Source organism: Numenius arquata, chromosome W (assembly GCF_964106895.1).
Source record: "Numenius arquata chromosome W, bNumArq3.hap1.1, whole genome shotgun sequence".
NCBI lineage: Eukaryota > Metazoa > Chordata > Aves > Charadriiformes > Scolopacidae > Numenius > Numenius arquata.
This window is the reverse complement of record NC_133615.1, coordinates 25,471,991-25,486,048: the sequence shown is the minus strand read 5'-3', so window position 1 is coordinate 25,486,048 and position 14,058 is coordinate 25,471,991. Positions and strand designations below refer to the sequence as shown.

Below are 14,058 nucleotides of genomic sequence, written 5' to 3'. Positions count from 1 at the left end.
GTAATTTTTACATACCTGTGCAATTGTTCATCTTTATAGTTCCTTAGATTTACATTTGGCCACTAGAAAAAACAGCAAATATAGCATTATATGAAACTTGTACATCAGATTCTTGATTAGTCACTAAAAATTACTCATTTCTATACACCTAATAATTAGAAGTGTAAGTTTTCTTGCATCTAATGTTACCTATAAAATAACTGCTTATTTTATTGAAAAGCCCACATGCTTGCCCCAAGAACTGTTTTATTATTTTCTAGAGAAGGACAGGAAATGTCGGGTGCATGCTATGTGTACAAGTCCATAATTCTAATGAAAATAGGAAACTGTGACATGCTAACAAAATAGAAACAATTTTGCTCAGTTTCTTCTCTGCAAATAGCAAACAAATTTTGATACACATAACAGGGGAATCAGGGTTTTGGGTTTTTTTCATTATTATTTAGATTTGTTTTAAAAATAATCAATTTTCTGTTATAGCTCACTTAAATACTGCTTATTAAAATAGTATTTAAACTCCTCTGTTTATACTTTGTAAGATGTTTTAAAAAGGATCACACAAAGCCATAATACTCTTTTCTGGACCTATCCTTTCTTCATATTATATTTTCCTCTGTTTTTATAGCCATCTATTGTCTCCACAGTTTTAGATTTATTTTTGTTGCTACTAGTATCTTCTTGGAAAGGATGGAAAAAAAGTGCATCAAACATTTTCTTTCCTACCTAAGCAATAGTTCTACATTTCCAATTGGTATACTAGTATTAAGACATATAGTGCACTAGTCAATGATTAGTAAAACTGACTACACTAGTAACATTGAACCCACAGTGCCAGATTAAGTATGAAGCTCTACTGTTAACACAATCTCAAATCCTCCATCCTGACCACTGCCACTTTTGTTGCTCTTTTAGCAGCTTAGACAGCAAGCTGAGCAAGTGAAAAAAGGTAGTAAGGGACCACATGAGATGCAAGTAGCGAGGTGGTAAGAAAGCTGATGCTCCATAGCCATGAGGTTGCAACTGAGATGGGAGGGAGGTGAGTAGCCACATGAGATGGTGAAGTCCAAACACTGGAATCCGGATCCTGCTGATTCAGAAACTAAAGATGGACCACTCTGATAACTTACACTGGTGTTGTGCAGTTTAAGATAATGTTAACAGAAACAGAAGTGGTTAGAATTTAACCAGAAAACAGAGTAACTTCTCATTCTGAAAGACAGAAGTCTCTGATTTCGAGACATTTAGAACTGTTTGACAGAACACTATAAAATATACTGCAACGGAGGTCTGAGATAGCAGGGAAAATGACAGCTTGACCTAAAAAACAAAAAAGTAAAAAAACAAAAGCCAAACACCCCCCACACATACTCCTGAGTTGTCAACTACATAAAACTTCCAATGTCAAAGTATTACACAGACTAATTAAAAAGTGAGATTCTGAAGAACAGTTTCTTGATAATATCTTTAATACCGAATCAAAAGTAAAAATATCTATGATTAATAATCATAGATATCTAGTAGTGTTACATTAAAAAGTCTGTAAACAGTGGAATTTGGTGGAGCAAAGCTACTGTCATATACCTATTCAGGTCTTTATACCAGACAGATTCTTGCTCTCTCAAGTTTATCAGTCCCTAAAAAAATGCACAGAAATATTTAGGGGGATTTTTTTTGGGGGGTGGGGGGGTGTTAGGTTTTTTAAAAATATATAATGTTGGTTATATCTGTCATCATTAATCCTGTTTTGTACTTTTGCCATTTTTATGACAACATAGTAAAGACGACAGTAAGAAAATGTTAGAAAACATTACTTGGAGGTAACAATGGAAGGATGGCTTTGATGCACAGAATGACAGGAGCTATTTTGGCTCTAAGACTATACCGAGTACTCAGTCAGAAAGTTTTCATACTCAAAGAAAGGAAGTCCTCTGCTTAAAAAACAGGCAGTCCCTTAAAAGCTGTACATTAAATATATTTAAGATAATGCCCTCCCTGTCAGATATATTTCCTGTATTTTGTGAAAACAAATTTATTTTGTAATTAACTTGATGCTATGGGGACTATTTATATTAGTTCAAAACATACAATAAAACTGCATACTACTGAAGTTTTCATATGTGGCTCAGTCTAAGCATCTGGAGCTTGATCTATAACCCACCTCCAGCCTTAACCTTTAGCGCACGTTATATATTAAAAAAAAAATCTGCTATGAAACTGAACAAGGCAGTATCCTTATGTAGTTTGGACTGAAGTCTAAAGTATTGGCAACTTTAAAGTCACTATATCTCATTCTATAAAGTCTATTTCTAGACAAATAATTTATATAAAATTTAATATATGCTTATTAAGAAACTTGTGAATTTAACTGTAGTGCATTTTGTATATAGTTTAAGGGTTGCATGCAAAGAGACTATATCAGCACTGATTAAACTCATCAGATCCTAATTTTCTGAAATAAAACAGATTATGGCATATAGTATGGAACTGATATTAGAAAGTCAAAGCTCACATGTGAAATGGAGACTTCCCCCCCTAAAATTATTTCATAAAAATAGTATAATGCCCTTTTTATGCTCACCTTCAGTATGGTCCCTATCAGATTCCAATTCCACTCGAGGTTCTCTTTATGATTAAGAACTTGGCTGTCTCGAAGATTCATTACAAGTGCTTCTTCTGTATCCTGGAATACAGACATAAAAAACTACAGTAAGTTTCCTTGCATCATGTCTTGTCACATGATATACTTACTGTTCATGTAATAATAGTTAAAAGGGCTATGCTCCACAGTATTTTGCATTTGAAAGTAAATTGCATGGTTATAGTACTGCATTGAAAATCTAATAGTAAAAGATCATAATTGGGACTAAAAAGCATTAAAAATTATTGCAATTTCACTCCTCAATTTCTAGAAATACAATACAGTATCCACAAGTAGCTAGAAGACAAATTAAATGAAAAAAGAATTCTACAAAGAAATCACATAAATGGTTCTGAATTAAATGAGACCGTGAAGCTTGGGGGGTGGGATCTAAGTCTCCAAAATACAAAATAAATTCAGTTTTGAAAAGTCAATAATGGTAATACCTTTAAAATAAAGATGTCCTTCTGCATACGGTACTGATCCCTTTTTTGGTGGGTTGAGATCGCTTTCTGAATAATATGATCTAAATGGAGGCTGTAAGGTTTAGGTCCTCTTTTCTTCATCTCGTGAAAACGTTTTAAGCAGTTGAGTGCGGCACTTGCTCGTCTAATAGAAAAAATACTATAATCAGTATTTGACAACTGTTATTCAACTCAAGATATAGCAGTGGCACTCGAGTTAAATAAACATAGCTCAAGAAAGAATTCATCAACAATTCCAAAGCCAATAAAAAGAAAAGAATTTTCTTTATATAAATTCTCATACTTCTATATCCCTCAGTCTTGTACTGAAATTATACAGGAAATTATCTGCCAGAATTTCTAGTACCAAAGAATGAGCCTTACCGATAATTTCTCTTCTACTTTGCAATTAGTGGTACCTTTCAGAGTTCACAGAAGATACCGCAAAGTTTAAAGTTGATAAAGTATTGTGAGATGTCACAGTAGATCAATGTTCTACAGTGAAGTTGAGACGGCTAACTTCAACTTGGGCTAACAAAGTATTTCTTGTAAATTCTCTTCCCCTTCCCCAGAGGGTGGCAGGAGTATCAGTAGCATATCTCCTGATCTTTATAACTAAACAGCTCAGCAACAGCATGTAAGAAATTTTCCAGGAAAAGATAGGAAGTAATAGAAATGACATCTGACACGGGCAGAAACAGTTAATTGCAAAATAATGGTAGCAGAAGAAAAAAAAAAATCACTAAACAAACAAAATAAGAAAGTCTAAAAATGAGGAGGTAAGTCTACCTTTCTTCTCCATAAACAAAAATTCTCAAAGGGTAGGAGAGTGGGTTTTTTGCGTTCTCTTCAAACAAATACCTGCAAATTTGCTCACCTCCCTAAATTACATAAAATTTAATCCATAACAGGGCTTATAGTTTTTCTGAGTATGAAACAATGCAGTGTGTTGACCAAAACCAAGATCCCCAAATATAACAAATACTATATCTACAAAATCACTTTCTTCCAACAAAACCAGGACTTCTTAGTACTCTATCAGGTATGACCCCAAATGCCAAAAAGCAAAAAAAAATAAAAATAATCCAAGTAGTCCACAAATATATCCCTTCTGCTCTTTATCCTTCCTCTCCTCCCATAGCTTTGACCAACTGGAATACCCTGTGGAGAAGTTTCAGATATGTTTTTTTTTTTGAAAAATAACTGTGTTTTAACATATCAAAATCTTCTAGTGACATATAAGAAACCTTCAAAATTAAAAAGCAGAAGAGTATTAAGTTTCTGGGAAGCACTCTACAAGCAGCATTTATCATTTCACAGTAGCAGTTAGAAAAGATTCTATAATTTATCACTGACAACACAACGAAAGACAAAATACAAAGTGATGATACATTTATCAGAATACTGACCTGACAAATCAGATCAGGAATGGCAAGAGTAATTAACAAAAACATTTCCTATAATTTAGTATTAGAAAAAAAAAAAAACAACACACTCAATTTAAATGGCCTTCCAAAAGGAAATGCAAGACAGACCACTGAGTTACAGAAACACATTTTAAAGACACTGGAATCTATCAAATTATTTGACTACTTTCCTCAAGAGGTTTAAATTGTGTGAAATACCCAGGAGATGAGGTTAAATTGCAAGATTAGTAGATGTATAGAGAAATTCTAAAAAATGAGGAAAACAAAATAAAACCCATGGGTTTTTAAAATTTCAGAATTCAGATATTTCTCATTCAAAGAGGAATAGAAAGCTTCTATAAACATTTGTTTTAGTCAGATGCCTAAATATACCTCATTTGATTACCACAAGTGCCAAACTGTTCCTAATGCTGCTTAACATGCCACTGCAGAATGCTGCACTAAGTTGTTTAAAGTTTCTGTTCATAGTCTTATATTTAAATGGAAATGAAATGAAAAGGTTATCAGTGCAAACTTCAAACAAATGCATCAAAAAGTTTTAACATAATTACTACTGTTACAATGACCATTTTCTTCTGAAGAAAAAAAGGTTTAAAAAAACAGCCCCATGCCAATATTACTTTTTTTTTTTTTGCTCTTGCTCACACTAATAATGATTCACTGATTTGGTCTATTACTATTTAATTAGCTATAGATAAACACCAAAAGAAAAAAATTGATACAGGCTTTTTTTTTTAGTTTGGAAAGCTTAATTGTATCAAAATGTCAAAAAAGAAGTAAGAAACTATGAAGACGTCAAACACAGAACACGCCTCAGACGGTGCTTGGTCAAACAGTGCCTTAGAGTTCATTTAAGAAAAATTCTGTGTAAAAAAAAAATAAAAATCTTGCAATCTGTGCAAAAGTGCTTTAAAATCTACTATCCAAACTTTCTTTCCAAATTTCTGAATTTCTAAATCATTACTGTAAATAGATCACACTTTTGGAATCATGCACTGGAAACTATTTCCCTAGTAAGTGTCACAGCATTTCTATACTCTATTTTTCTTTTAAATAAAGACAGCAGTGGTTTAAGCAATCAAAAAATGTAGGTTTTCACTCAACTGCAGGGGGACGCACATATTTTTACTTTTAAGTGTAACTTAGAATTCTTACAGTCTTTTCTCTTTCATGATGTCAAAAGATGCTGCCATGTTCATTAGCGTTGGTAAGCAGTGCAGGTGATGACTGTGAGAATGAGGAAGGATTGTGTTTGCCTAAACAACAACAGAAGACTAGTTAGAATAACTTAATATAACGTTTTCAACCATCTCTTTAGGATCAGCATTTGAATAATTACCACTTTTCACAAAACTTTCACAAATGCATGATAACAAAACTACCTTTTGCATAACATCAGAGCAATAATTTCATAATTAATAATTAATATAAAAATTTATTGTAAAAAAATAATTAATCAACCTGAAATATAATTGAAAATAACTTAAGACAATTTTAAGACTCTGAGCCTTCTTTCATAGCCTTCTCATTTGTATTTTTTGCATTGGTGGTTTTTAAAGTTGTAAAATGCAAAAACATGCAAAGCATCAGATATCCTTATGTCATGCATATAAAAGTACTAAAACCCCTAAAATCAGAAACACAATTTAAGCTAATGATGTTCATTCAATACTTTTGACTGCCAATGATTCTGCACAAAAAAAAAAAAAATCTGATAAATAAACATAACTTCATAAGTTACTGGACATTTAATGTTTTTTATTTTGGGAAACATTTGGGTTTTGGGAAACAATTTGGATAGTTGTGTAAATACTTTTGAAAACTAAAGAATTATGAAGATAAAGGAATTACTTCAATATCTTAAAATTAAATAAAAATACAAATATTTGTTCACTATTTTGATAAACAGTCATCTCAGATTAGTGAATAATCTCTTTAGAAAAACAAAAAATACCTATGCTTTGCAGCATACTCAAACATCAGTGCATCTAATCACTCCCATTCAAAAGTATTCCAGAACCCATGACAAAAAGCATATGTTAACACAGATTCCTCTTTTTAAACTAGATGGCTGACTGAACACTCAAAAAATTCCACCAATTATTTAAAGAAAAAAAAAATCACTGAAGATACTAAAGAACAAATTTGTTGTAGTTGTAACCCATACTGCTGAGCTGAGCTGTTGTAAATCACTGTAGTGATAAGCAATCCTATACCTGAAGATTGTGGTCTTGTTCTTCGGATCATTAAGGACAGGCCAATCACAGAATCACAGAATCTTAGTGGTTGGAAGGGACCTTTGAGATCATCGAGTCCAACCACATTAAAAAAAAAAAAAAAAAAAAAAAAAAAAAAAGCAAGCAGCATCCATCAACTAAACCCCACACACAACACCCCACCACAAACCAACAATCCCGGGCACTAGATCATGCCCTGAAGAGCCACGTCTACACGTTTCTTAAATACCTCCAGGGATGGTGACTCCACCACCTCCCTGGGCAGGCTGTTCCAGTGCTTGACCACTCTCTCAGTAAAGTAATTCTTCCTAATATCTAATCTAAACCTCCCCTGCCGCAATTTCAGACCATTTCCTCTGGTCCTGTCGTTATTCCCTTGGGAGAAGAGGCCAACCCCCGCCTCTCTACAGTTTCCTTTCAGGTAGTTGTAGAGGGCAATGAGGTCTCCCCTCAGCCTCCTCTTCTCCAAACTAAACATGCCCAGTTCCCTCAGCCTCTCCTCATATGACTTGTTCTCCAGACCCCTCACCAGCTTGGTGGCTCTCCTCTGGACACGCTCCAGCACTTCAATGTCTTTCCTGTAGTGAGGGGCCCAAAACTGAACACAGTACTCGAGGTGAGGCCTCACCAGTGCCGAGTACAGAGGCACGATGACTTCCCTGCTCCTGCTGGCCACGCTATTCCTGATACAGGCCAGGATGCCGTTGGCCTTCTTGGCCACCTGGGCACACTGCTGGCTCATGTTAAGCCGGCTGTCCACTAACACTCCCAGGTCCTTTTCTGCCAGGCAGCTTTCCAGCCACTCTTCCCCAAGCCTGTAGCGTTGCTTGGGGTTGTTGTGGCCGAAATGCAGAACCCGGCACTTGGCCTTATTAAACCTCATCCCATTGGCCTTGGCCCATTGGTCCAACCTGTCCAGGTCCCTCTGTAGAGCCTGCCGACCCTCAAGCAGATCAACACTCCCACCTAGTTTGGTGTCATCCGCAAACTTACTGAGGGTGCACTCAATCCCCTTATCTAGATCATCAATGAAGATATTGAACAAGACTGGCCCCAAAACTGAGCCCTGAGGGACACCACTGATGACCGGCCGCCAACCAGATTTTGCTCCATTAATCACAACTCGCTGAGCACGGCCATCCAGCCAGTTTTTTATCCAGCGGAGGGTACACTTGTCTATGCCATGATTCTCCAGTTTCTCCAGGAGAATGCCGTGAGGGACGGTGTCAAAGGCCTTACCAAAGTCCAGGTAGACAACGTCCACAGCCTTCCCCTCATCGAGAAAGCGGGTCACATGGTCATAGAAAGAGATCAAGTTGGTCAGGCAGGACCTCCCTCTCATAAACCCATGCTGGCTGGCCCTGATCCCTTGGCTGCCCTGCACATGCCTTGAGAGCTCACTCAGGATGATCCTCTCCATGATCTTTCCCGGTACCGAGGTCAGGCTGACAGGCCTGTAGTTTCCAGGATCCTCCTTCCGGCCCTTCTTGTAGATGGGCGTCACATTGGCCACCCTCCAGTCATCTGGCACCTCTCCTGTTGACCAGGATTGTTGATAAATAATGGAGAGAGGCTTGTTGATAAATAATGGAGAGAGGCTTGGTAAGCTCTCTTGCCAGCTCCCTGAGAACCTTTGGGTGAATGCCATCCGGCCCCATAGACTTATGCGTGTCCAGGTGCATAAGCAAATCATTAACTACTTCCTCTTGGATTACAGGGGAGTTGTTCAGTTTTCCATTCTTATCTTCCAGCCCAAGAAGCTGAACTCCCTGGGGGTAGCTGGTCTGACTATTAAAGACAGAGGTAAAGAAGGCATTAAGTATCTCAGCCTTCTCCTCATCCTTGGTTGCAAGGTTTCCCCCCGCATCCAGTAAGGGATGGACATTCTCTGTCACTCTCTTTTTGTTGATGTATTTATAGAAACTTTTTTTGTTGTCCCTTATATTAATGGCCAGGTTGAGTTCTAGCTGGGCTTTTGCCTTCCTGATTTTTTCTCTGTATGACCTAACACAATCTCTGTACTCCTCCCGAGTTGCCTGTCCCCTCTTCCAAAGGTGGTAAACCTTCCTTTTTTCCTTAAGTCCCATCAAGAGCTCTTTGTTCATCCAGGCCGGCCATTTTCCCCGCCCTTTAATTTTGCGCTTCATGGGGACAGCCTGCTCCTGGGCCTTTAGGATTTCCCTCTTGAAGAGCGTCCAGCCTTCCTGGGCTCCTTTGTCTCTCAGGACTACCTCCCACGGGACTCTCCCAACCAGGGTTCTGAACAGGTTAAAGTCTGCCCACCGGAAGTCCAAGATGGAGGTTTTGTTAATCCCCTTCCTTACCTCACTATGAATGGAAAACTTAACCATTTCATGATCACTAAGCCCAAGACTGTCTCCGACCTCCATGTCCCCAACTAGCCCTTCTTTATTTGTGAACAGTAGGTCTAGCAAGGCACCTCCCCTGGTAGGCTTACCTACCATTTGTGTCAGGAAGTTATCCTCCATACACTCGAGGAACCTCCTAGCCTGCCTGCTCTCTGCTGTGTTATATTTCCAGCAGATGTCTGGTAAGTTGAAGTCCCCAACTAGAACAAGGGCTGGCGTTTGCGAGACTGCAGCCAGCCGCTTACAGAATACCTCATCAACCTGCTCATCCTGGTTGGGTGGTCTATAGCAGACTCCCAGCACAAAATCACCTTTGTTAGCCTTCCCTTTCACCCTTACCCATAAACACTCCACTTCTTCATCACTGGAGTCTATCTCTATAGAGTCAAACAACTCCCTAATGTACAGAGCCACACCCCCCCCCCTCCTTCCTTGCCTATTCCTTCTGAAGAGCTTATAGCCACTTATTGCAGCATTCCAGTCATGACCATCGTCCCACCACGTTTCCGTGATGGCAACTATGTCATAGTTGTCCTGCCGCACCATGGCTTCCAGCTCATCCTGTTTGTTGCCCATGCTACGTGCATTAGCGTAGATGCACTTGACCTGGGCTACTGATTTCACCCCCATCTTTGGCCCTTGACACTCAGGTTCATTACCAGCAGGCCTGGTTTTATCCCCATCCCCCTTAGCTTTCGGCTTAAAGCTCTGTCCGTGAGCTTTGTTAACTCTTAGCCTAGTACCCTTTTCCCCTTCTAGGAAAGGGTTTTCCCATTGTTCTCTAGCAGTAATTTCTAAACGTCTATCACCTTTCTCTGATGAAATGTCAGAGTGTGAGTCCTCACTAATGTGGCCTCCTTCAAACCATGGCATGCTTTCCTCAGGCTTAATCTTGACAGGCCCAGTTATCTCCCCTTCCCCCCTCATATCTAGTTTAAAGACCGGTCAATGAGCCCTGCTAACTCCTGCCCCAAAATTCTTTTCCCCCTCTGGGACAGCTGTGTCTCACCTGACAATGGCATGCCAGGTGTCTCATATAGCCACCTATGTTCGAAAAACCCAAAGCCCTGCCTGTAACACCAGTCCCGGAGCCACAAGTTGATCTGTTGCCTCTTCCTATCAATTTCTTTATTCACAGTTGCCACTGGTGGGATAGAAGAGAAGACTACTTGTGTTCCTGACCCCTTGAGCTGCTGCCCTAAGGCTCTAAAATCTCTTTTAATTGATTTCAGCCTCCTCCTACCCATTTCATCACTACCCACCTGAAATACTAACAGGGGGTAGTAATCAGAGGGGTTTACTAGGTCTGGGAGTTTGTTTGTCACATCCCTGACCCGAGCCCCAGGGAGGCAACAGACTTCCCTGTGTAGCGGGTCAGGGCGGCATATTGGTCCCTCTGCCCCCCTCAACAGAGAGTCACCCACAACTATGACCTTTCTCCTTTTCCTTTTGGAGCTAGTGGTGAAGTTGGGTCCGCTGTGACGTGTACTTTCTGTCTTCTCTAGTCTTGGTGTGCCATCCTCCTCTCCATCGGCCAGTTCCTCCTGCAGGACTCCATACCTGTTCTGCAGGGGTAACTGGGAAGCTGGGAGAGGTTGGGAGGGGACTCGCCTGTTTCCCCGAGCAGTGACCTGTTTCCATTCCTCCTTTTCTCTGAGATCCTCTCCTGTCGCTTGATGAGAAGAGGGGAGAGGGTCCTCCGATTTACACGGGGCCTCAACCTGTTCCCCTACTCTCAGGGAGTGCACCCACCAGTCAATTTCTCTTTCACACTCCCTGATGCTCCTCAGCCTCTCCACTTCATCCTTCAGCTGGGCCACCAGGTAGAGCAGATCATTCACCTGTTCACATCTTATACAGGTGTTGTCTCCGCTACCCTCCATTGCCAGCGCCAGGCTCCGGCACTCTCTGCACCCAGAGGCCTGCACACCCATATGTTTGCGTGGGGCCTCGCTCTGGGTACCCACAGCTTTCCTAAACATAGCCTTCGATCTGGTAGCAACCATAGCTGAGTCCCCAGGAGCGACTGACCTTACCGTGTACACCAGTAGAAGCACTGGGCCCAGCCGTACACACACCAGCTCCGGTTGCTCCCTCCGTGCTCTGTGGGCAGGGACTAGTCCCTGCCCTCCCTGACACCTTTTATCCCCTGGAGGTGGGATAAACCGGGGGTGGTGGCGGCTCCGCCCAGGCTCGCTCAGCAGCACCGCCCCCCCAGCTGACAGCCCCCAGGACAAGCAGGGGCCTTGTCCCGGCTTCAAAAAAAGCCCTAAAAAGAGCCTCTCGTCGGCCTTTTCCGCTACAGAACCCTTCCCCAGCGCAGTCTTACCTGCCCTGAAGCTGGTCTCCGTGGCAATGACCGTTTGGCACGTTGATGGGTCGTTTAAAATGACCGGGGGTGGTGGCGGCTCCGCCCAGGCTCGCTCAGCAGCACCGCCCCCCCAGCTGACAGCCCCCAGGACAAGCAGGGGCCTTGTCCCGGCTTCAAAAAAAGCCCTAAAAAGAGCCTCTCGTCGGCCTTTTCCGCTACAGAACCCTTCCCCAGCGCAGTCTTACCTGCCCTGAAGCTGGTCTCCGTGGCAATGACCGTTTGGCACGTTGATGGGTCGTTTAAAATGACCGGGGGTGGTGGCGGCTCCGCCCAGGCTCGCTCAGCAGCACCGCCCCCCCAGCTGACAGCCCCCAGGACAAGCAGGGGCCTTGTCCCGGCTTCAAAAAAAGCCCTAAAAAGAGCCTCTCGTCGGCCTTTTCCGCTACAGAACCCTTCCCCAGCGCAGTCTTACCTGCCCTGAAGCTGGTCTCCGTGGCAATGACCGTTTGGCACGTTGATGGGTCGTTTAAAATGACCGGGGGTGGTGGCGGCTCCGCCCAGGCTCGCTCAGCAGCACCGCCCCCCCAGCTGACAGCCCCCAGGACAAGCAGGGGCCTTGTCCCGGCTTCAAAAAAAGCCCTAAAAAGAGCCTCTCGTCGGCCTTTTCCGCTACAGAACCCTTCCCCAGCGCAGTCTTACCTGCCCTGAAGCTGGTCTCCGTGGCAATGACCGTTTGGCACGTTGATGGGTCGTTTAAAATGACCGGGGGTGGTGGCGGCTCCGCCCAGGCTCGCTCAGCAGCACCGCCCCCCCAGCTGACAGCCCCCAGGACAAGCAGGGGCCTTGTCCCGGCTTCAAAAAAAGCCCTAAAAAGAGCCTCTCGTCGGCCTTTTCCGCTACAGAACCCTTCCCCAGCGCAGTCCTACCTGCCCTGAAGCTGGTCTCCGTGGCAATGACCGTTTGGCACGTTGATGGGTCGTTTAAAATGACCGGGGGTGGTGGCGGCTCCGCCCAGGCTCGCTCAGCAGCACCGCCCCCCCAGCTGACAGCCCCCAGGACAAGCAGGGGCCTTGTCCCGGCTTCAAAAAAAGCCCTAAAAAGAGCCTCTCGTCGGCCTTTTCCGCTACAGAACCCTTCCCCAGCGCAGTCCTACCTGCCCTGAAGCTGGTCTCCGTGGCAATGACCGTTTGGCACGTTGATGGGTCGTTTAAAATGACCGGGGGTGGTGGCGGCTCCGCCCAGGCTCGCTCAGCAGCACCGCCCCCCCAGCTGACAGCCCCCAGGACAAGCAGGGGCCTTGTCCCGGCTTCAAAAAAAGCCCTAAAAAGAGCCTCTCGTCGGCCTTTTCCGCTACAGAACCCTTCCCCAGCGCAGTCTTACCTGCCCTGAAGCTGGTCTCCGTGGCAATGACCGTTTGGCACGTTGATGGGTCGTTTAAAATGACCGGGGGTGGTGGCGGCTCCGCCCAGGCTCGCTCAGCAGCACCGCCCCCCCAGCTGACAGCCCCCAGGACAAGCAGGGGCCTTGTCCCGGCTTCAAAAAAAGCCCTAAAAAGAGCCTCTCGTCGGCCTTTTCCGCTACAGAACCCTTCCCCAGCGCAGTCTTACCTGCCCTGAAGCTGGTCTCCGTGGCAATGACCGTTTGGCACGTTGATGGGTCGTTTAAAATGACCGGGGGTGGTGGCGGCTCCGCCCAGGCTCGCTCAGCAGCACCGCCCCCCCAGCTGACAGCCCCCAGGACAAGCAGGGGCCTTGTCCCGGCTTCAAAAAAAGCCCTAAAAAGAGCCTCTCGTCGGCCTTTTCCGCTACAGAACCCTTCCCCAGCGCAGTCTTACCTGCCCTGAAGCTGGTCTCCGTGGCAATGACCGTTTGGCACGTTGATGGGTCGTTTAAAATGACCGGGGGTGGTGGCGGCTCCGCCCAGGCTCGCTCAGCAGCACCGCCCCCCCAGCTGACAGCCCCCAGGACAAGCAGGGGCCTTGTCCCGGCTTCAAAAAAAGCCCTAAAAAGAGCCTCTCGTCGGCCTTTTCCGCTACAGAACCCTTCCCCAGCGCAGTCTTACCTGCCCTGAAGCTGGTCTCCGTGGCAATGACCGTTTGGCACGTTGATGGGTCGTTTAAAATGACCGGGGGTGGTGGCGGCTCCGCCCAGGCTCGCTCAGCAGCACCACCCCCCCAGCTGACAGCCCCCAGGACAAGCAGGGGCCTTGTCCCGGCTTCAAAAAAAGCCCTAAAAAGAGCCTCTCGTCGGCCTTTTCCGCTACAGAACCCTTCCCCAGCGCAGTCTTACCTGCCCTGAAGCTGGTCTCCGTGGCAATGACCGTTTGGCACGTTGATGGGTCGTTTAAAATGACCGGGGGTGGTGGCGGCTCCGCCCAGGCTCGCTCAGCAGCACCGCCCCCCCAGCTGACAGCCCCCAGGACAAGCAGGGGCCTTGTCCCGGCTTCAAAAAAAGCCCTAAAAAGAGCCTCTCGTCGGCCTTTTCCGCTACAGAACCCTTCCCCAGCGCAGTCTTACCTGCCCTGAAGCTGGTCTCCGTGGCAATGACCGTTTGGCACGTTGATGGGTCGTTTAAAATGACCGGGGGTGGTGGCGGCTCCGCCCAGGCTCGCTC

The 14,058-nt window shown here is 44.2% G+C and overlaps 1 protein-coding gene across 1 annotated transcript in view; it reads right to left on the bottom strand.

Annotated features, from left to right (window-relative positions):
- Positions 1 to 14,058, bottom strand: part of LOC141476718 (rapamycin-insensitive companion of mTOR-like) — a 141,137-nt gene that overhangs the window by 40,318 nt on the left and 86,761 nt on the right. Inside the window, exons 16-19 of the mRNA XM_074165523.1 lie at positions 5,685 to 5,785; positions 3,085 to 3,247; positions 2,579 to 2,680; positions 16 to 62 (exon numbers count right to left, since the gene is read on the bottom strand). Of these exons, the coding sequence (XP_074021624.1) occupies positions 16 to 62; positions 2,579 to 2,680; positions 3,085 to 3,247; positions 5,685 to 5,785 (413 nt within the window). The remainder of the gene's footprint in view (positions 1 to 15; positions 63 to 2,578; positions 2,681 to 3,084; positions 3,248 to 5,684; positions 5,786 to 14,058) is intronic.